General features: G+C 41.8%; 1 protein-coding gene across 1 annotated transcript in view; it reads right to left on the bottom strand.

Annotated features, from left to right (window-relative positions):
• ush2a (Usher syndrome 2A (autosomal recessive, mild)) overlaps positions 1–24512 on the bottom strand; it is a 277638-nt gene that overhangs the window by 26548 nt on the left and 226578 nt on the right. Inside the window, 5 exon segments of the mRNA XM_030046799.1 lie at positions 14674–14810; positions 15173–15390; positions 17257–17419; positions 17828–17986; positions 23599–23756. Of these exon segments, the coding sequence (XP_029902659.1) occupies positions 14674–14810; positions 15173–15390; positions 17257–17419; positions 17828–17986; positions 23599–23756 (835 nt within the window).

Raw genomic sequence — 24512 nt, 5'->3', positions numbered from 1 at the left:
TTTGGCATGATTAACTGTTGACTTTGATCACTCTGGCGAATACATGGTCCTGGGGCTACGCTGGACGGACACACACACACACACACACACACACACACACACACACACACACACACACACACACACACACATTTCAGGTTGACTACAGCTATTTCCTTTGATATCCTATATTGTAGGCTTTCATGCTCTCTTTGTGGAATGGCCATTTTATAAAATAGGTTTAACCGAGAAACACTATATCTAAAGCAGTTTTGCCTCTACAGTCATGCACTGATGGGCCTTTGCCACAGCTATAAATGTGCCACTGCTGTGGGGAGAAATGTGAAAATTGATCTAACGCTATAATATGGCTTAAATTCAACATTTTGAGTGTAAAAATATACCTAAAAAGAGTGATTTTATCATTGCTAAATAGCACTTGAACGAAATCTGGTTCAGAAACATGGACAGATTCAGGACCAAAATCGGAATGGCTCCCGCCCACAACAGAACTGCCAACACTGTTAAAAAATAGCTGTGATCACTGTGCCATGTGATCATCATAATAATCAGTTTGATTATTTCAAGGACATGATTATTCCATTTTTTGGTCAGTTGAATCTAAATGATCCTCATTGCAATCAACCCAACATTTTGCACTGTGGACCTTTCAGTTCAGTTCAGTTCAGTTCAGTTCAGTTTAATTCAATTCAACTCAATTCAATTCAGTTCTTTAGTCTAGTCTATTAGTACAAGCTGTGCCCTGGCCAGCCCTGTGAGAGCTGTAATTGTTTTCGGAGGTTTCTGAGGTGAGCCAGTGCACCACACACTGCTCTCTTGTGCCCCATGCCAAGCTCTCAGGCCAAGTGTGTGTGTTTGTGTACGCTTGTGTGTGTGTGTGTGTGTGTGTGTGTGTGTGTGTGTCTGTGCATGCCTAATTCAATGCTGCTGGAACAATTGCCCTGTGTCTGTTTGTAAATGCCCTGCATGTGTGTCCCTGCTAGTCAGTGTGCATTTGACAAACACTGACACACACTCAGATGTGTGGTTGCACCCACCCACCCACCCACCAACACACACACACACACACACACACACACACACACACACACACACACACACACACACACACAGTGCTATTAGGCATGTGTTTTGTCTGTGGCCAGCACAGAGGTAGTGAGGGGACTGCAGGGGTCTGGAACAGGCATGCCCACTTCACACCGGCAGCCATGATTGGCTTTGGCGGCTCCAGACCCCAGGACAGAGTGTGAGTGAGTTAGTGTGTGTGTATATATGTGTGTATATGTGTGTGTGTGTGTGTGTGTGTGTATTTGTGACGTGTCCAAAGACCAGACAACAAATTCCAGCGAGTGAGGAAGGGCCTGTGTAAAATCCATAAAGAATTATACTGAAAATGAACATAAGCGGGTGTGTGCATGCAAATGCATGTGGATGTGTGTATATGTGTCTGCTTATGTATATGCTATATCTCTATTTAACTTTTTTTTTTTTTTTTTAAATGTAACGTTTATTTAATCATGCAGACCAATTAAAGTTTATTTGATGAAAAATCTTTTTTGATGAGGGCCATTTTGGTTGATGGTTGATGATGATGATAGATTTCAATCAATCAACTGAAAAAGAGAAAAACAAATCAAAGCAAAACATGGGTAGTGCTGTGCATTTTTACAGCTTTATTTCCGATCAAGGTCTATGAAAAAGGAGAAAAATGACTTGTAAACGTCTGAGATGACATTTTTGTCACTGGTTTAACTGGGTTTAACTTGGAGGTAGAGGCCCATACTCCTGTGAGACACGACCCCACATTTTGTGGCACAGGACTAATTATAAGTGCTATGGGTGGAAGCGAATGGTCTGAGAATCAGTTGTGGCAGTCCTCCAGGGCACCGGTCACAAACTGTGGTAATGATTCGTAGTGCTGCAGGTGGGTGTGGGTGATCTGAGTCTGAAATTGTTGTTGGATGGAAGCAGATGTGACACAGGGAGACTAAAAATGATTAAAATGGATATAAGGACAATGATGATTTAAAAAAACAAAACAAAAACAAAGACGAAACACTGTGAACCAGAGGACTGAATGATTTGTGAGGCTCATACTGGTTTTGGTGACAGTGGACAGTGGATGGGTTCTGACATTAGCTCCCCGCATGTGTTGGCAGAGCATGGTCATCATCCCAAGCTCCCAGGTAGAAAAAGAGTGAATACTAGAGAAATGTTCACATTATGTGGCTATACGTCTCTCCCAACACATGGCTGTCTACTCATTCAGCACCATGGACAGCAGCACTCAGACACTCAGTATACTCAGTACGTGCAATATTCACTTCCCACACATTTAACTTTTTGTTCAAAGTGCCAAAACAGAATACTTACATCTCAACCTCATGGGGTTTTTAATCCCACCTGCACAATCTGTTACATTTTGATACTTTCTTCCTTTTTGTTTCATTGTGTTATCTTTTTTCAATTTATTTCTCTGTCTTTAGTACATTTTTTTTTTACAAGGCAGAGGCTGTGAAGCTTATGGCAAACATTTTTCCCAATGTCCAATCCCAGCTGTTGCTATTGCATCACACTGGCTAAAATGATGTTGCTGCCATGCACAAACTGTACTGGGGTAATTAGGTGGAGATCCACACCTGACAGTTAATGGTTGATGTCATTTTTTTGTTGCCTTATGCATTGTTCTAATTAAATATGGGCAACTCATTCATTGTGTGTATACTATTGTGCCAGCTAGCTAGTTAACAGGCTGGCCCAGCATACTTGCCTCATTCTGCTTAGCCCAAAACCTTTTCAACAGCGGTTAAATTGTGAGAGGGAGCAGAACAGGACTTTTAGGGTGAGAACGGGCAAACAGTCCCGCCAATAAAAACCCGTCATCAAACGATGACAGCATATTCTTTTGTCTCATACCAATGTGTTGATGTAGAATCTGTATTGCACTGGAGATGTGTCGATAGTGAAACAACCAAAAGGAGCTGACTGCTCCAGTTCCTAGGTTGCTGACTGTAGATCTTTATGAGATAAATGACTTATGACACTAAGGAGCAAAGAAATTGCAGAAATTGCACCAGTGGAAATAGTCACCGGTCTGAAGAGGTTTTTCTAAAAAAGGGCGTTAAAGCAAGACAGTACCCCCGGTTCAAGTTCCACTCTGCCTCCTCCACTGGTTTGAAACCTGAAATGCTGGGGAATTTGGGCAGAGAGAGCAATGGTGGAGACGGAAGAGGAGGGGGAAGGACCAGTGGCTATCAAATTAATGTGACTAGGCAGAGATGAATTAAAGTAAGACACTTAAAAACATCCAGTGACGTTACCTAATTTTGATTGGGACTTCAACATATATAAGTGTATATTGGTATACTTTCTTTTAAAAATATATATATGCTCAGTTTCTCAATTTTTGTATTTATTGTTGTGAAATTTTGTAGGATTAATGCACATATTGATATTAAATGCACATAATGAACATACTTTTGATACAACTTATTCATAATGCACATAATCTTTAAAAACTGTAAGGCACATATTTTTATATTTCGTATTTTTTTCTATTTTCTTATAATTTAATTAATCTCTTGAGAATTGAACAACTGCAACTGACCCAATTTCCCCTTGAAGACCAGTAAAGTATTTCTGATTCTGATTCTGATGTGGAGCCTGGTATTATTTTCATGCATGTTAAATAGCAAGATATTAGTTAACACCTGTAATGTAGTGTTTAAGATCCTTTTAAGTAATCGGTGACTTTGATTGACCTCTATCAGCAACCAAGAAACTGCGACATCATCATGGTCTCTGACTCAGCTAACAGTGGCCTGTAATTGCTCCATTTTCACAACAGAGATGAGTAAGCCAGCTAATTAGAGCAGAGAGCCAACAGAAACATCTGTGGAAGAGGTAATATATTACAATATAAAGTACTGCCATAATAATACTACTGCTGTGTCATTTGATTTTTGGCTTGGTTCTGTACTGAATATTATCTGCTTAATTAAAAGAACTATACACTGTATTAACACAATAAAGCACGCTTTCGTGTAGGTAGTGCCTCTTATGAGTGCATGTAATATCCTATACATGATGTTTGCTAATCCAGAAAGTGAAGCAAACTGTGTTATGCATACAAGAGATTGGGACTGGGAGTGTCCAACAAATGCCAGTCGGCAGGGACTGTTCTGTTCCGAAACACTACAGGTTGTAAAGTGAGTTTTGAATAACTAAAATCTCAGCACTTGCCAATATTATTGAGTCAACAACCCTATTAAGCTCCCACAGATTTAATATAATACAATTTGTAATATGTGACAGTAAAAACCTTACGTATGACACCTTTACATCCTTAAAACTTGACATTCTGGAACCAGTCGTAATTTAGTAATTTAGTGTATCTTTTTATGTTTTAACTGAATATATATTGTTTAAACCTAAATGAATGTTACATCAGTTTGTTTTTTTTAAATAAATGGCTGAATAAAGTGTATGCTCATACACGCACGCACGCACGCACACACACACACACACACACACACACACAATAGAAACACACATACACACACGCATTCCTCCACTTGCAATTGCTAAGTTGAGGACGCTATTCCAAGTGTACTAGACTCTTTTTCTCTCTTTTTCACGCATATACATACACACACGTACACACACGTACACACACGTACACACACACACACACACACACACACACACACACACACACACACACACACACACACACACACACACACACACAGAGCATTCCTCTAGAGTGAGGTCCATCATGTCATGGTTTCTGTACTAAACACCCATTAAGACAAGTGGAGAGCACTAGACTCGATGATGTGGCCTCTTCAGAGACAGACACACAATAACACACAACCTGTCATTACTGAGAGAAAGTGAGCGAGTGAGTGAGCGAGAGAGAGAGAGAGAGAGGGAGGGAGAGAGAAAGAGAGAGAGAGAAGGAGAGGGATAGGGAGCAGAAATTGTCACTTGAGAGAGAGAGGAGAGGAATACAGACATAGGAATAATGTAAAAACTGTTATTTTAGAGACAGCCTGAGAAAACCGAGATGTAAATGTAGATCTGGAGAGAGGAATGTGCAAGAGGGAGAGAGAGAGTAGAGAGTTGTGGTATGAGGACACAGAGAGAGCATGAGAAAGATTGCAGTGAGGAGAGAGGGAGTGCTGCAGCCTGATTATTTGGCTGTTTATGCAGAATACTGAGAGCCCTCCAATCAGAGTTGGAGACCTGTAACTAAGGGGTCTGATAGGCCGAGGGCCTAATGAACTCTACATTCCACTCTCTTCATCCTCTCCTCTCACCCTTCCTTCTTCTCATCACCCGTCCCCTCCCCTCCTCTCACCCTCTTCGTCCCTCTCTCCTCACCCTCGGTCCACTCATCTCTGCATTTCTAACTCTTCTCTTCACTCCTTTGTCTCCCTCGTCTGTGTTAAAGAGCGACACCAAACACAAGGGCAAAGCCTCCTTGTTCCCTTCCCTCTGACCACTCGGTCTAGCTCCCTCACTCCCTCTTCTCTGTGGTTAAGAAATGCAGAGAGGAAAATGGAGGAGGGAAGCAGGGAATCAGAGAGGGATACAAGCAACAAGTCAAAGAGTAAGGCTGTTGCCCAGTCATGTGTCCACACCAGTGCTGGGTAAGTTACTCAAAAAAAGTAACGTTTCTAATCACAATACTTTTCTAATTACTCTCTCTGGGAAGCAATTACATTATTGATTTCTTTATGTTTGTGCAACTTTCTAAAAACCAGATCAGGAGAAAAAAAAAACACCAAATCATATGAGTACTGATGAGTTTTCCCTTTTACATCATATTAAATAAAAGTTTATATCCAATTCTATACCAGCACTCTTGGCACATCTCCACTTACAGCAGCAGATGATCATCACAGCTTATTATTCAACCTATAGCACTGCATAACTTCCTCACTGTGGCCCCATCTGTCTGAGTGTGTGTGTGTGGTTTCTTTGCATTGTTCTATGGTTTCTGGTTGAATATCATAAGTGATAAATATCATAAGGATCATCCTTGGTTACACTCATGCTTTAAGTGAATTCAGTTCATGAAGGTACATGATTTAAGTAGTGAGGAGTTTCTGCCTTCTTGTCCCTGTCCTGTGCTCAAGTAATGGAAGTAACATGATTTTTTATTAGAAAAGTAACGGTTATCTGATTACCGAGAATTCAAACATAATCCAAGCATTACTGCGTTACTTGGAAAAGTAATCAACACGTTACTCCCAACACTAGAGCTGTCACAATATCAGATTTTCTTGACATTATTGTGACATCTTAGAAAAGTAGAATAATAATTATAATATTAACAATATATTTATAGTTTCCACCTCCAAAGGGTATGAGTTAGAGGTGGACAGATACAGTTGGCAACTGTTCTTTGGCAGGAAATAGTTCTCAGTGCAGCTCTCATCTCTCAGGGCTGTGGATTATACCAGGGATGCAGGTCACTGTTTTTGGGAAGAGCTACTTGCTGTTAAGATTTCACATGTACATTTTTGATGAGATGAGCTCCACTAAAGAACAGCATCCAGACCCAGTGTACTGGGATGCCGGGAGACAGGGAAGATCACGACAGACTGACGGGTAATCTAATGATAGAAAAACACTCCACACATGTATTTCATGAGACAGGTGTGTAGGAGGGGAACAGACCAACACCTTTCAAAGCGCATTCGAAGCATTTCATATCGATTCAGGCTTACGTCAGGGCAATTCATTCAATTTCTTTCAGCAGATTGATGCAGCTGAATTGGTGGAATTATTAATCAATCCATCGATCCAATGACTGAATCATTACAGCTCTGCACACCACACATTTTGTCTGAGGCCAACTACACACCATGTAAACACAAGACCCAAACACATACGCCGACATGTGACATACACACTGCACAAACTGTCTGAGTGTGTTCATATGATGCATTTAGACCTACCTAGTCTCTACACACCGGGCTTCAAGGCTGTGCCCATATAATTATTCAAACACACATGCAGACCTTTCACATCCACACACAAACACAACGCAGTATTTAATCTAAAAATGCATGTCCATACACATATACACGCCTTCCAATTGTGCACATTTTGACTGTTAGCACACACACACACACACACACACACACACATTCTGAAACCTCATGTCGGCTTTGAGACACGGTTCGCTGGCTGGCCCTCGCTGTCCCGCGCTCTCTGACGGGCTCTTAATGGTAAACTAACAGATTGTAAACATGCTGCTAGCTCTCTCTCTCTCTCCTCACTCCTTGTCTTCATCCCTCGCTCTCTCTCGCCCTCCATGTCTCCATCCCTCTCTCTTTCTTTTCTATTCCTCCTCCTTTACCTCCTTTTCACCCCTTTTCACCCCACACTTCTCCGTCTCTACCCATCCACTTCTCCCTTTCTCTCCCTTCATCCCTCTCTCACTCCCTCTCTCTCTCTCCTCTTTTCCTGGGGTATTTTTTAAACAATGTGTCCTTCATGTACGGTTGGTTACGGGGCGTACAGAAGGACATCATTAGCGCTGGTGGTTAAGCTGTAATTTACACCATTACCGAGGTAGGGGCCATTTTTATTGCCTAGTAAATTTCAGCTCTGAAATATTTAGACCATATGGCTCAATTTGTGTAATAACCTTAATTTCCAAGCACCCTTCAGCTCCCTTCAGCGCCGGCTGTTGTTGGCGGATGGCAGAGTGGTGCGTGTACACGTATGTGTGTGCATGTGGAGGGACACACACACACACACACACACACACAAACACAGATAAAGACACATACACATAACAAAAATGTTAACACATGCACATACACTACAGATAACCTCTCTCTCTCACACACATACACACAATACACACTGTCTCTCCCTCACACACTCACTCACTCATTCTCCCATTGTCACACACACACACACACACACACACACACACACACGTACATATGCATGGCGGTAGCAGATTAATAGGGTGTCAGCTTGTGTTTGGGTGAGGGAGCGTCAGGCGTCGGCCAGATGGTTCTCGGGGATGATGACTGTCAGGGGTCCTGCTCTGATCAATGGGATGTATTAATACAGCACACACACACACACACACACACACACACTGCTGCCCATACACATACACAAGTACAAATATGCATGCACACCGGCACACACAACACCATATTCAGACATATACAAGCACATAGTATCACTACCACACACACACACACACACACACACACACACACACACACACACACACACACACATTTATATATATATATGCATGCACGTAGTCTCCCTTCACCGGGGTTCCCAGGGGCCACAGCGTAACATCTGGAAGAGCCAGGGGAGGGAGGAGAGGAGAGAAAAGGAGCAAAGGAGGGGAGAGGGAGGGGAGGAAACAGGGGAAGTGAGAGAGGCAGGGAGAAGCTAAAGGCTGATGGAGGAGAGAAGAACAGAGATGAGGGAGATGGAGGGAAAGGAGGAAAGGGGGTGGACAGAAGAGGGGAAAGAGAAAAGAGGAGAGACGGCGAGGAGGCACGAGATAGATAGAGAGGAGAGAAAGTGAAAAAGGGTAAAAAGAAGAGTGGGAGGAAGGTGAGGTGAAAAAAGGTAGTAAAAGATAGGGAGGGAAACAGAGGGAGGAAATCAAATGAGGAATGAGGGAGGGAGCAGGGGAGGATAGAGAGAACGGGGGGGGATCACCAATAGGAAAATGTGAAGGAATGAAAGAGACGGAGAAACTGGGAGGGCAGGCAGGTGGATGTAGAAAGTTAGAGAGGCACAGTAAGAGGAAAAGGAAAGGCTGGGAGATGGAGGAGAGGAGAGGAGAGGAGAGGAGAGGAGAAGGGAGGATGGTGGGGAGGCACAAGGAGAAGGGTAGGTGAGGGAGGCAGAGGTGGAATTTTTTTCTTTGCCCACCGAAGCCCTTGGCGAGAATGCCTTGGCCTGGGCGGGAACAAAATGATCATCACAGGCCAGGATTTGAATGGGGTCTAATGGAAATGGTACGGAGATGGCGGCCAAATAACCTCGCCAGGCAAGTGCCCAAAATCCTCAAGTTTCATTCTGGACTGAGAGTTCACTGGCTTCAACCACGGTGGACAACAGAGAGGAAGGAGGGCTAAACAGAAAAAAAGGGAAAAATATTGTGTATATGAAAAACTGTTTGGTGACTCGTTGATGAAGGGATGGACAGAATAGATGAGGAAGAAAGAAAGAGAAATAAAACAACAGTTGAAAAAAGAGGGAGGCTGGGAAACAAAAATCATAAAAAAAATGAATTGGCATGAAGGAGCCGGACAAGACTGTGTGACTGACTAACATGTCTGTCAGAAAAGGTGTATGGCACGGGGAGTCAGTGTGTGTGTGTGTTTATGTGAGCGAGTGTGTGAGTGTGTGTGTATGTATGTGTATGTGCGTGCGTGTGCCAGGCGGTGCGTGGGGGTCTAGTGGGGCGGACCGCCTGCGCTTCATACCCTCATTCCGTCCGATCGCCATGACGACCCCATTAATCAGCCAAGCTGGCACGGAGCAGGGCTCCCAGCCCAGCCTGAGATCAATACACACTAACACACACACACACACACACACACACACACACAACACACATGCAATATAATAAATCCATAACTAAGAAATTTTGAGCAACAGAGAGCAGGAGAGATAGAGTGAACATGAGAGAAAGAGAACAGGTTCACTAAGTCATCATGAAGAAAAAGGGTAGAGCAGACAAGGAAAAACAGCACAGAGGAACGGAGAAGAAGAGAGGATGACAAAAAAATGTATACAAAAATGTAAATCAGGTGAAATGAAAGGATTAAAGAAGAAAAAACAGGTGAGAGGAGGAGAGAACAGACATCAGATGGGAGAGGAAGAGAGGGAAAAAAGTTGAGGAAGAAAGGACAGAGGAGTTGATGAGAGTAAAGGAAAAGAAGGAGAAGATATGATAGGGAAAGGAGAGGAGTGCAGCGTGCAGGACAGGAAATGAACAGGCTGTAAACAAGACGAAGAATCAACCGATGAGCCTCAACAGCTGTCTATGGTGGAATCAATGTACATCAGAGTGCCCGATATTGGCAGAGAGCAGCTACTGTTACATGAGCTGCCAGATATTGACACTTTACCTTAGACAACTGCAGTTATGTTACTCTAGCTGCCAAATACTGACACTGACAGCCGCAGGGGTGCTGAAGCAGCTGCCAAATACTGCTCCTGGACTAAGCAGGCGAGAGACCCAGCCCCATAAACCACAAATTTCAAGCATGAGTGCACTCTAGACAGAAAATGGAAATTTTGCATTAATGAAATAAGATGTGCTTTTACATTAATGTGCATTCTTCCTCATGATTTTTTGTTCATTTACAAGATCTAGATGAGGTGTGTATAATCTAGAGATGCTCTTACAACAGCTGTTAAAACTTAAATAATCCTACAGTAGCATTACGCTGTATATCCTGAAAATATGCCTGATGATCAAACTATCGTGTCACATTGACGTTACCAAGTGGGCGTCTTGTTCGAACTGGATGGGAACCAACAGTTAGGTCAGGTTGGGTTGGGACAGGACAGAAATTTCAAGTACATGAGTTGAGACATTGTGAATACTTCATATCGACCCAGGCATCTTCAGGCATGGATTGATGAGAGAATTTGCTGTGATGATTTTTAAAATGAATCTTGGATTAAGTTATTGGATGGATTTGACTCATACGGTTGAACGATGAACTGAGATTTTCCATCCATCCAATTCAATCTGCAGATGGCTGACACAACATAGACTATAGTTAATGAGTAGTCACAACAAAAAATCTATATAAATGTTGGATTGATGCATTTTTGTTTGGGTTTGGTTGGATTGGGATCAACATCTTGTATTGACTGGCAGGCTAGATCAGGTTTGGACAAACCTTTCTCAGCCATGGGCAAGTTGGCTTCAAAATATCAGGTACGACACAAGCTTTACTCCTGTTACACACTGATCAACTCTGCTATTTTCATTTCTCTTTATTTAAAGGAAGTTCGGCAGTACTGGGAATTTTTGGAACCAGGGAACAAACCAGCAGCTTGCACTCAGTATGTAAAAAGCTTCAAACTCAAATAAAGGCCACAGCTCCATGCTTATTGGGTGTTCAGAGCAGGTCTACTGACACAGATGGGAAAGTCACGAGGCATGGACACATGGTAAGTTTGGGATCCTCAACCTTCAATACTGCAACTATATCCAGCAACTCACATTAAAGGACCATACCGGCCCTATTATTGTCATCTCATCAGTGAATGTAATCGTATCTGTCTCTATCAGTTGCATGTGCAGAATATGCTTTGACCACTTCAGGCTAACTTGCCCAATTCACTGCCAATCATGTTCAAAAAATGTGGAAAAACTGCTGACAGTTGCTGTGGATGGGTCATTTTACTTTATGAAGACTTGGCCGAGGTTTTTGAGTAGACTTGCTGATAGCTCCTGAGTGCTCTGGTAAGACTTAATGACCTAATTGGAGCTAGATTCTTAGCTTAGGCATATACTCGGATAAATAGCAAGCACTCCCTTTGTCTTTAGTTTGTGTGTAAGGAACATTTTCTTTGTTCAGTGCAACTTTCAGCTCATCTTTGACCTCCATTAGCCTGTTCTGTTCTGCATGCTGTCAATCACAGCCACTCACAGCAAAGCAGAGGAGAGCCACTGAGCAGAATTTGACTGCACCTGGAAGATTTGATTTTGAAGATTTTACCTGGGAGTGACCTGAGGTAACTGAGGCTCTTGACTTCTGAGCTACCAAGGCATATTGTACACACCAGCAGACAGCTGACTGGAATTTCACATTTGAATTATCTCAGCTTTCAAAATGTCCCCTCATGACTATTCCTGGAGTAATGAATACTATTTGGTCTATATAAGTGACAGATTGTTGGCCTTCTCCAAGACCCAAAATCCACTGGCTTTTGTACTGTTCAGCACTTGCCCAACATGTCAGGAATTACTTCAGTTGTAATTAGTTAAAAAAAACAAAAAACAAACATAACTTCTGGCTGAAATCATGACACAAATGTCACAAATGTCTTCCACACCCTGCTGCCTTTGGTTTTATTCAGACATTTTACTTCCCTCAGACTTTCTTTGTGTATTTTTAAACAATGGTGCGCATGTGGCCAAGGCAACCGGGTGACAAATGACCGCCACCAAAATAAGTCTATGCCATGTCAATGAGCTTCACACACACACACACACACACACACACACACACACACACACAAAGGGTTCCATATCAATGAGAAGGTGAAAGGTCTCCATTTACATCTTGTATTAATTATGAGTGACAAGCCAAAGGTCACCAAGGGAGAAGAGAGAGGCCACTCGTATGGACAGAATATAGATCTATACTTCTGCCTCTCTCTTTTCCCTCCCTCGCTGTCTTTCCTCCTTCCCCCATCTATCACTCTGTCGCTCTCCACTCTCGTTCCTTTGATCCTGATCGTTTTCTTCTTTCCCCCTCTCTCTCTCTCTCTCTCTCTCATGGTCTCAGTCATTCTATCGCTCTTTCCTTTGTTCCATCTCACTTTCTCTTTTTTATTCTATCGTTATTTCTTCTGCCTACTTGTCTTTCACTTGCTCCTTTCTTCTCTCTGCTGCTCTCCCCCTTTCTGCCCAGTTCTTTCTCCATGTCCACCTTTCTTACTTTCTTTCTTTCTTTCTTGTATCTTTGACTGAGTTTGAGTTTTCATGTACACAAAACACACACACACACACACACACACACACACACACACACACACACACACACACACACACACAAATACACACGCACGCACACACATGCTCAGACAGACAGGTGAGGCGTGCAGAGAGGATGCTAGCTAATGTTGGCAAGTATCCTGTTGCGGCATTGGGTGAACTTAGCCTGCTTACTGAGCTGCCAACTCATATTTACACTGGATGACAGCCGTTAACAGTAGGTGTGTGTGTGTGTGTGTTTGTGTGTGTGTGTATCTGTTTGTGTATGTTAGTTTGACTGTCGTGTATGTTTGAGAACATGAGCATGTGTTTGGTTTCATTCAATTATATGGATATGTGTAAATGTTTGTGTGTGTATGTGTGTGTGTGTGTGAGTGTGTGTGCGCATGTGTGTGTGTACTATATGTATGAGCGTGTGTAAGGGGCTTGCTCAGAGTTATTCCCTGTGTTGGAACATCAAGCATGGCACAGTGGCAGGGAATTGTGGGAAGGGCCCTGGAGGATAGTGGGCCATGGGCAATGTAAATGTATGTGTATGTGTGTGTGCGTGTGTGTGTGTGTGTGTGTGTGTGTGTGTGTGTGTGTGTATGTGTGTGTGTGTGTGTGTGTGTGTGTGTATGTGTGTGTGCATGCGCCTACAGGCCCCTCACTGGCAAACAGATGGCACCAGCACCACAGGCAGAGTCCAACTTTCTTCACATGCATCAACAATGACAATACACACACAAACACACACACACACACACACACACAAACCATATATGTTGTACATATATTTTGAATTTTTTAATAATAGCGTTTGTAACCAAACTACCAAACGTGTTGTGGGTGCCTGGGTGTGTTTGACATGACATGATGACACGCTGTGTGCTGCGATGGAGAGGAGAGGAGCGCTGGTGGGTGTGTTCTTATCAATCCGGTGACGCACTGCGATCTTGGTGCCACGGATGGCTGTAATTTACACCCGCCTGCTCGGACCAGGTCAACGTTGCGTGTCGTTTTTGTCACTTTAGTCAGCGGAGGTGCGTCCAACTGCGCACCTCTGAAATCACAGAACCCTTGTTTATGTGTCATGTGTCGGTCTACCTTTGATACGAATCTCTCAAGATGGAAATAAAAATATTTCAGTGCATTGTTTATGCATTCTAATGCACACGAGGCAGTGGTTAAATGATCATGCGCCGCTGAGCATCATGGTGCACCAAGAGTAATGAAATTATATTGATACAAATTTATCCTACCAAGGAAGTCAGAGATTGGCTATCTACACTTGCTCAAGGGCATATAAACCTGATTGGAAAGTGTTGGAGACACATAGATGATGAGGAATTTTTTTCACTGCATTTCCTGCAAATAAACACAATCTAATACAATACTTAAATGACCAAAATAAAGGTACATAGCAAAATGGCATTTTATTCTCTCAAATTAATTTATTCATATATCCATTCAAAGAAAAAAGTAACAAGAAATGTGGAGAAAATTGTTTGCAGCTTTGCCTTAATATGCTCTCTCTCTCTCTCTCTCTCTCTCTTTCACACTCTCTCTGTTGCTCACTGTCATTACCATAAATGGCAAAATGCTGTTATGCAGTGCACACTTTCCTTAAAAGAAAGGATAAGAAGATAACTGATTGGTTAAGTCAACCCCAGCTTCTAACATACCCACTGGTAATATATTTATCTCAAACCCTCCCTGTACCCAAAATGCACCGGGCACATCTTGTCACGAAAATGCGAAATACCTGCCGTCATGCCCCCTGCACCCTGGGTACTTTGAATTTTTGTGCAGCAAGGTACACAAAAATGGGGCCCTAAGTGTATACCTGCCAAGCACAACATATTCAGCTATCTCTCTATTCATACCGCATTTACTGTGTTTGTGGTGTGTGTGTGTGTGTGTGTGTGTGTGTGTGTGTGTGTGTTTACCTCTACAGTGAGAGCTGTAACAACAGATGTGTTGAGCGTTGGGTCCTGTTGGTGTTTTTTATAAACCAGTCTGTAATGCGAAATGAGACCATTGGGGTGTCGTGGTTCACTCCACTTCAGATGGACTGAGTATGCACCTGTCAAAATGTACAAATACACACACACACACACACACACACACACACACATGCACACACATGAAAAGACATGCAAAGATATACATGGCCAGTCACTCACTGTTGATGACTTTAGGATGAGAACACAAAGGACTTTAAAAGGATTTTTTCAAGTAAGCAATTAACAAAGGCTTATTATTAAAATTTCAGGTTGAACAGGATCCCAAGCCATCTTGGAGATAGATGGTTAACCTCTCAAAATTAAAAATAAAACATTTCTGGAAAAAAAAAATCTAATACTGTAACATTGTTAAGTTACATAGGACAATTACATGCACAAACCATTTTAATCTAATCATTTGGATGTATCTTGGTAAACTCACTGGTGGGTGTGACAGTAGGAGGGGCCATATCTTCTGGCTCCGCCTCCAGGGTGACAACTGAAGCCCATTGGCTGAGAACTGAACCTTTGGAGTTCTGTGCACGAACTCTGTACTGAAACTGGCTGAAAGGCCGCAGGGCTTGGCTTGCGTCAATGAACTCCAGCGGCCCACTGGACCAAATGAAAACCAGCAGCTCCTCCTCTGTTCCCACTGGACGCCTGCAAGGAAATGAAAACTTAGAAACTTGGATGATCAAACTTTTTTGTTGCTTACAGAAAATACAAATAAAACACGTAATGTTGAACAAACAGATGCCAAAGTCTCAAACATCATGTGGAAGTCACCGGCTGATGCAAGCACACTGACATCTTGGTAAGCTCCTTTGTCTCTATCTCTGTGGTAGGTGCTTGTGATTGCTTGTGTTTGTGGTGTGTGTGTGTGTGTGTGTGTGTGTGTGTGTGTGTGAGAGAGAGAGAGAGAGAGAGAGAGAGAGACAGCAAGAACGAAAGAGGCAGAGATATGTTATTTCCCCATTTCACCATTTCATCCAAGTCCCTGTCTACCTGGGTTTGATCATGCTGTGTGTGTGTGTGTGTGTGTATGTGTGTGTTTTTGCAGCGCTATGCTAATGCATGTTTCCTGAGGACTTAAAGGGCTTAGTCTGGTCTGACCCTGCATACAGATCACACAGTCTTTGGTCAACAAGCAGGCCACGACCTTCAGCATGCATTAACACACACACACACACACACACACACACACACACACACACACACACACACACACACACACACACACGCAATGTAGAGATTAGTAAGCAGACAGTTATCTCCATGGCCTGAAGACCTGAAGATGCATCACCTGAACCTCTATTGTCCACTAAAAATATTAGATTAAGTTTTTTTTTAAATTCCTAAAACATATCAAATACTTTCACATCTAAACCACTTGGCATATACACAGTGTTTCTGATTTACTGGCTACTTTGTAGAAAGACAGCAAATAAAGTAGAAAGTGAGAGTAAATATGTGTTTGTGCATATGCTATATGTCTGCTTGTCGATGCACTCCACTTTATTAAGTAAACTTCCATCTAAGTCAAACATAAGTAAGGATAATCTGTGATGAGACGATTTTCTGTCGAAAAATAATGACAGATGTGGAAGCAATAAATGTCTGTTTTTTTCAGAGGGAAGTGACGCCGTCCTGTTTATGTTTCAAGGTTGCCAAGTAGTTCAGTTACTGCAACAGGTTGGCAGCAAGCTAGCAGAGGCACTCGCCAGATGCCGAGACTGGAGGAAAGTATCTTGTTCCACTTCTCCCTGTCTGCAGCGGCTGAAGCTCAGTAAATTAGTTAAGGGAGTTTAATGGTCATAATGACTGACTGCATCATATTCACGAGCTGTGTTGGTGGCAAATCTAACCCAGAAGACAAAAAGTACCAATGCTGATAAAATATTGAGAATATGATGATATTGTGGATTTGAACATTTTTAATTAAAGTGGCCATACAAATTGTGTGGGGAAACCTGCTTGTCTGTTTTTCCACATTTTGAAAGTACAGAAATGAACAGCTCCGCTCTGACCTTGTAAATATTCAATTATGGGAGACTGATCAGTTCCATGGTTTATAAATACTGACAACTTTGTTAGGCAGAAAAAAATCAACATTAAAATTGACATTTTAAAATCAAGGGATTTTATTATATGGTGTGAGATCTTTAGTCCACCCCCCCCATGATTTGCAGAGCGATTTGTTGTTATGTAAATTATGGGTAAACTGTAGTAAATGGGCCAAACATTCAAAATCACTGGTATGGTCTGTTAACATTGTCTGTATTGGATTGTTTTTCCCTAGATCCTAAACTAACAAAGCACCTTTGTGGCGTAGAATGGGACATCTGCAGCAAGAATGTGCCATTTAAAATCTATGATAATATGTGGACAGTTTCCAGCACCTTGTTGAAGCCGTGCTTCCAAGAATTCAGGCTGTACTGCAACGAAAAATGGTGGCTGACCCTGTACAAGGTGTACCTAGTACACTAACTTTGTGCGTGTCTTTGTGTGTGTATCTGTGTATGTTACCGGTATATGAAGTAAGAGGTGATAAGCCCGTTGGGTTTAGTGGGGGGTGACCAGAGGATCTCCAGGACTTTTGCTCCAGCTGCCTTCACTGTGGGAGGAGGCAAGCCTTCTGGCGGGGCCTCTAAAGTCTGAATGTAAACACCCTCACCAACTCCACATCCGTCTGTAAGTGCAAAAGAACAATGACATGCATTTCAACTTCCCAAAATTGTTGCCATGCTGTCAACAAAATATTGAGTGATAATCCTTTAAAGTTAAGCACACTCTTTTGTACACTCTTAAAAGAAAGCTTTAAGGTACTTAACAGTGAATAAATTAAATATCAACCACATGTAGTGTGGCACCACTGCAGTTGGTCCACACTGAATTCATTCAAAAGACAGCACCATTTCAACAATTCATTAATGACCCTTACACCCTTTCACCTAAACAGAGCTTCCTTTGTGTAATGTGATATGCGTGATGTTGACCAATGGGTGGAATCGACGTTGACTTTTGTAACTTTTATTGTTTTTGCTGCATGACTGATTGTCACATTGAGGACAGCAGGTCTTTGAAATCTAGTACTTACCTATCTGACAGGCCTGGACTCGGATGTAATAAGTGCTGAAAGGCTCTAAGTTTGTCACATTGAGGTGCAAGTTCTGCCCAGCTGCACGTGTTATGGCCCTGTCACTTCCTGGGTTCAACAGGATGTTGTAATTCACAGGCTGGCTGCTGTTGAACTGAGCTGGAAAAACAGAGAAAGACCACAACACATAATCACCTTTAGGATGTGATGTTATTTACTGGACTCCATGCGAAACTATAATGTGTAAAGATTAGTGATGTAGTTTAGCTCCTTTTCATACAGCAATACACAAAATACACACCCAGCAGACCACGAACTCAAAGGTGAACACTGGTAAGCTTGCAGCCTACTGATCAAACTGACCATGCCTTACTGATCTACTGAAAGAAATTCTCTCATGCATGTTCATCTGTGTATAAGAGGCTTCCACATTCACTGAATTGACATTCACTGAGTAACTGTACTCACTCACTGGCAACATCGAGTCTCATTTCAGTCACGACAGAGATTTAAACATTACTGTAGCCAATGATGTTGCTCTTGGTGGAATAATTTGGGATTTACTGAAAAGGATGGCAACTGGAGAGTCAAAACCTGCATTTCACTGCACAAATATTTCATATCTTTTGGCTGCTATTCATTGAACCATCAATTCCTTTCCAACAGAAATTTCTACAAGTTTTGGAGCCTTCATTTTCTGTGAGGCATGTGATTAAAACCTTTTTTCATCTGACATGCAAGGTTCTGGATGATTAAATGTTACATTGCTTATGGTCTTTCTATATATAAAAAGATTATGTGGTTTTCTACAGCAGCAGGTTTGAGTTGGAAGCTCAAGACAGTTAGAGAAAAGAAAAATTTGGTTATGTATAAGATGTGAGTATGTCGCCTTCAATTTTATTTTTTCCTCAATTTATGCATTTTTGTGTATTTGTAGTAGTGGGACTACTGTCGACTTTACAGGGTCCCCAGATTTTCCTCAAGAAATCTCCAACCTGGATTAATAGTTTAAAATAAAGCTAAAGCCAAAAAAACAGGTGGCTTGAACCACTTAAATGGTAATGTGACTGGCACTGGAAGTGGGAAAGACTGGCAGCCAACAAATCAACACCATGTTTGTTTTACATTATTAAGTGATGGAGGGAGAATTAAACCCTTATGTTATTTGCCAAACTAACTGCAACTCCCTCTCCCTTTGTCCTGACACATAGTGACAGCAAGTATTTTCATGCATAAAGGAACAGTGATTGTTTAAAATACAAGCTTGACCATTACTTTGATACTAGCACTTGATTTGAATAATCTCTGGGCGTTTAGCTACTTCACTGATCAGCTGCCTTAAAAGGACAACAGTTTCCAGTTTGATAAAGTTTGCCAGTGCACAGGTACAGATGTGTGGTGAGTGTTGCAGAAAGTACGCAGTGGCACAAACAGAGAAGTATGTTCATAACCACAAAGCATGAAATTTTAATATGCAAAGGTCCCTGCTCGAATCAAAGTGCAAAGCATTCATCCCACATACAAAGTTCCAGGGATTAGTCTATAGCAATTACAATAGAGTAAGTTACTGACTTCTCCCTGACTCCCTGATAGTGGCTCCTTCTGCTCCGTAAAAGGTTAATGGAAGAAGCGATATATGACCTCCTAAACAGATCTCTCTGCTTATATTTTTGTCTTAAACACAAAGATTCATTGCTTTCATATTCCCAGTTCTCTGGCCTCTCAAACACACAAAATGTATGCATAAAGAAACACACACACACACACACACACACACACACATACACACACGGCTAGACTTTGTTAATATTCGTGCCGGAGGTTTTTCCATAATTCAGGCCAACTGTATTGTGATGGGTTATTCAACATTCATGAACTCTGGATATCTAGAGAACGAACTGATTACCAGACAAATGAAAGACTTCAATTATTCACCCCCAACTCACATATACACACATGCACGCACACACGCACGCACACACACACACACACACACACACACACGCCTTTGACTTCAGCACATGGAGCGTTTTACACTGGAGCACTTTCGCAGCATTAACACACTTTCAAACAGTCTACATGCTCACATGCGCGCACACACACACACACACCTGCACACACACCAGGGTCATAATGCATCTCTCTGTGATCGGTGTGTTGCTGCCATACAGATTTAATCGTCACAGTGATCCTTAAGTTCTATTATTTACAACCAATCAGCTGCTTTGCCATCGTCTATTTCACACACATCTCACACACATACATGGTCACAGATCCTCACACATACACTTAAAGGTAAAGAAAACTGCATACCTTTAGGCACACATGCAAAAAAACTGCATTCACATATGTACTTGCACACACACACACACACACACACACACACACACACACAGACACACACACAGACACACACACACACACACACACACACACACACACACACACACACACACACGTATGTGGAGGCATTTATACTTGTGCTGGAGTGAAAGCCCTTTTTTAACAGCCATACGTCAGTGCCTTTGGCAGCTAATGTATGCATATGAAGACACAAACACATGTGCATGTACAGACACAGACACAGACACACACACAGACACACACACACACACACACACACACACACACACACACACATACACAGGCAAACACAAGTCGAAAACACTCCAAACTCTGGGCTCAGAGAGTTAACCAAGCGTGAGAACCCAGGCGATATTTCCCCTCCTTTAAAATCAACCCTTAATGACGATAGAATAGGCCTGCCTATGGAAATATCTCCACAATGAAGTGTGTGTGCACACACACACAGGCACACACACACACACACACACATGTTCTCAAACTCTCTCCCTCTTTCTCAAACACACACACACAGACACACATTTATAAAGATGCATGCATAGACTCAGACGTAAATGTATCACGAAACACACACACACACACACACACACACACAAAAGTGAAGTGTCTTTTCTGGCTGGCCATATAAGCTGTTTCTGAGATAGGAAACCAGCCTAATGAGAGAGTAATAGCCAATGATAGATGGGTTAGGGCAGACAATCACTGCCCTATAAGCATGAAACTCAGCCCAGGGTGAATGTGCATGTATTAGTGTGTGTAAGTGTGTGTGTAAGTGTGTGTGTAAGTGTGCGTGCGTGCGTGCGTGCGTGCGTGTGTGTGTGTGTGTGTGTGTGTTCAGGTCCACAGAGGCCAGAAGGTGAATGGAAAACTACTGGGGGCTTTTGTCTTCATCTGACCTTTCTTCATCTCAGAATGGAGTGATCCATCTGAGGAAAAAAATGTTTTTTACTCCTTTCTGGCCAGTTTGATATGTCATTTTGTGAAGTGCTGTATGAATTTTCTTGTACCTGTGCAGCTAAGTAGAGGCTGGGCATGCCACTTCTGTATGAGCCTGTCCAGCTCTTGTGAAGGGACCATCTCTTCTTAAAGTGCACCCATTTTTCCAATAATTGGACAAGTGTGTGATTGCTAATTACATTTATATTCTTACAAAGCCACCACTTGAAGAAATGTATGGGTAACATCTTGGTGATGTAATATAAATATATACTCTGCGAAAAGGCCTTACCACACCAGCTGCCACCCCAGTTTTGGGCCATCTGAATTTCTTTAAAATGTTGTTGCTGGTCTGAAATTTACAATACCAAAACTCTGATGCCTGAGTTCAAGTGAATAAAGCATGGTGTGTGGAAACCTGTGGACAAATTCAACAAGGATGACACTATGTGGTACTGCACATTTTTTCTGTCTCACAGCAGTCAATGGCCTTGGTTGGGTTTTCCTCTCCAGGCAAGTTAGTTGTGGTTGGCACATTTCTCAGATTCTCTGTAAGTTTTTTCCAACAGTATAATAACTAAATATTGCCTCACCATGTTTTGTTTTGACTCTGGGAACAGTTAGTAGACCAGTCCTGAACGACCTGAGACTTTATGAGGGTTTATACCGCAAGAGCAAGTCGAAGAAGATGTATTTGGGCCCTAAACCTTTCAGTGATTAAAAAAAAACTACCAGCGATATTTTAAAATCAATTTTGTGAGTCACAGGGGGCCAATGTAGGGATCTGAGAATGGGTGTGATATGTTCGGCTTTTTTAGTTTTAGTTTGAACTCTGGCAGCTGTGCTGTGGAGGAGCTGAAGCTGTCTGATTTCATTTTTGGGGAGACCTGTAAAGAGAGTAGTCTAGCCTGCTGAAGACAAAGGCGTGGATGAGTCTTTGTGGGTATTTTGTGGACATGAATCCTCTGATTCTGGCTAGGTTTTTAAGATGAAGGCTAGAAGGCTGACTTTGTTATAGACTTGATGTGACTATTCAAGTTAAGGTCTGAATCAACAATAACACCAAGATTTCTGACTTGACTTTTAACCTTAAACAAAAGTAAGTCAAGGTGAGCGCTAACTTTCAGCTTTTCATTCTTTGCAACAAAAACAATTATCTGCGTTTTGTTTTTATTTAGTTGTAGAAAGTTTTGGCACATCCGACCACTGATATGTTCAATGCACTGTAGCAGTGAGTCTACTGGACCATAGTTACTTGGTGAGGGGGATATGTAGATCTGCATATCATCTGCATAATTATGGTGAGAGATTTGTGGTTATGTACACTTTGACGTAGGGGAGCATGTAAAGACTGAAAAGGAGAGGCCCAAGGATTGAACCTTGGAGAACTCCACAAGTCATGGCGTTGTGCATGGATGAGTATTTGACAATGGAGACAAAGTAGTCTCTTTGTTTAAGATAGTATATAACCAATTTACCACCGTACCAGAAAGTCCAATCCAGATTTCCAGTCTGTCAAGCAGTAGTGTATGATCAACAGTGTCAAATGCATTAAGATCCTGCATTAAAGCAATAACATTTTTTTTCTAAATCGTTTCAGATTTCATTAATCTACTGATTTCAGGACCAAATTAATGACTTCACTGCACTGCCAGATGAAGAAAATATGAAAATTGCTTTATGAAAGGACAGCCACACTATTGACACTGTCGTAATCTCTTTCACTAAAGGGATTTTTTGTGAGGATCTGTAGGTTATCATTGCATCTCCAATCTAAGTGAATTAAACTAATTCATTAAGGTGGTCTAATCTTCCCATCACCCTCCAAGCCACACTGCCAAAACTCCATGTCAACCCATCTAAAACTTCTAGATCTGCCACTGTGACGGTTTATTTTGAACAGTGTAACTTCAGTGCTGTAGATCTCTGATGTTAGTTTTGTGATTGGTTTCTAAAGACAGACATCTATGCACTAGTTACTATCTGCAGCTTATTTTGATGCTGTTAATGGTCTGTTAATATTTGAATTGTCCACAAATATTGGAGAAATACAGATCAAGTCACTTGAACATATCCCACATAATGGTATGGTGAGATTACTTGCCAAGTGAAAGTGGCAAGGGATTTTTTTGTGCCATCAAGTCATGTCTTTCATGAACATGTGTGCAGACACTCATAGCTGACATGAATTTAAATTGTTCTACTTTTTGGTCCAGAAGTTTTGGCTCTTTTATTCCTTATGAATTCCTCCTTTCAATGGTGGCAATAATTTAATTAATGATTATTTGACTCTTACTCTTTATAAGAAGAATGCCTGAATGTCTGTACTGTACAATATAAACATGACACAACCTGGCAAACGCAAAAGAGGGCTGATGAACTTTATCACAAAAAGCAAAATGCTTTATACATAGTGGTCTGTCCATTCATCCATCTGTATACATTTAAATTCTACATAGATTTCTACTCACCAGGAGGGGTCCAAGCGAGGAAGATGGAATGGGGGCCAGTCACTGTGACATCGTGGGGAGGCGGGATCCCAGTGGGACAGGAAAGTGGAGTTTGGATAACATATCTGTCACTCAGAGTGCTCCCACCAGCTGTACTGGCCTCCAGCTCATACACATACCTGAGGAGGGAGAGATGGAGGAGGTGAAAAGGAGGCAGGGAGAGAACGACAGAGAGAAGCGAGGAGGGAAAAGGAAAGAGAGAAAAGAAGAGAAGAGACCAGCAGGGTTATATGAGGGCGGGCAAAGGGGATAATATGAGGACAGAGACCATAAACAGGGTCATTTTACATAAAACAGTAACATTACACACTATGAATTGTGCTATGTAACAGGCATGCCTTATATTAGATAACTTAAACATTAAATAATATAGTTGTATCATATAATAGGATAAATGGCTTCTTCATTTGAATTAGGTGATCTTGAGATATAAGCAGCTAAAAAAAAAACAAACAACAACTCAAGTATCAGTTTAAAGATCAATCAAGCACTCATTATGTCACTCATCACATTTACGTACAGCAATCAAAATATCTTCAACTACTGTTTCACCAAGGTTCAGTGCCATTCATCATCCCTCAGGTCTGATTCTGAATGTTGAAAAGATTTGAATTGATAACACAAGAATGACTTTTGGAGAAGTGCAGATGAGAATTATTGCTGCAAGACTGGTGGGGATTAGTAAAGACAACCAAAATCTATTTGGACCAAATTATCAGGACATGAGGACCAAAACTCTGATGAAAAATACAGTGGAAACACTCACAGAAGACCTCTGCCCCACTGCCCTGCATTAGCACTGCAATGATTTATAAGTCATTCAGTGAGATAAAGTCTATACATCTATATATGCACTTACTGAAATACTGGAATCA

This window comes from Myripristis murdjan, chromosome 3 (assembly GCF_902150065.1).
Source record: "Myripristis murdjan chromosome 3, fMyrMur1.1, whole genome shotgun sequence".
NCBI classification, from domain to species: domain Eukaryota; kingdom Metazoa; phylum Chordata; class Actinopteri; order Holocentriformes; family Holocentridae; genus Myripristis; species Myripristis murdjan.
This window is presented reverse-complemented; position numbering and strand designations above follow the sequence as displayed.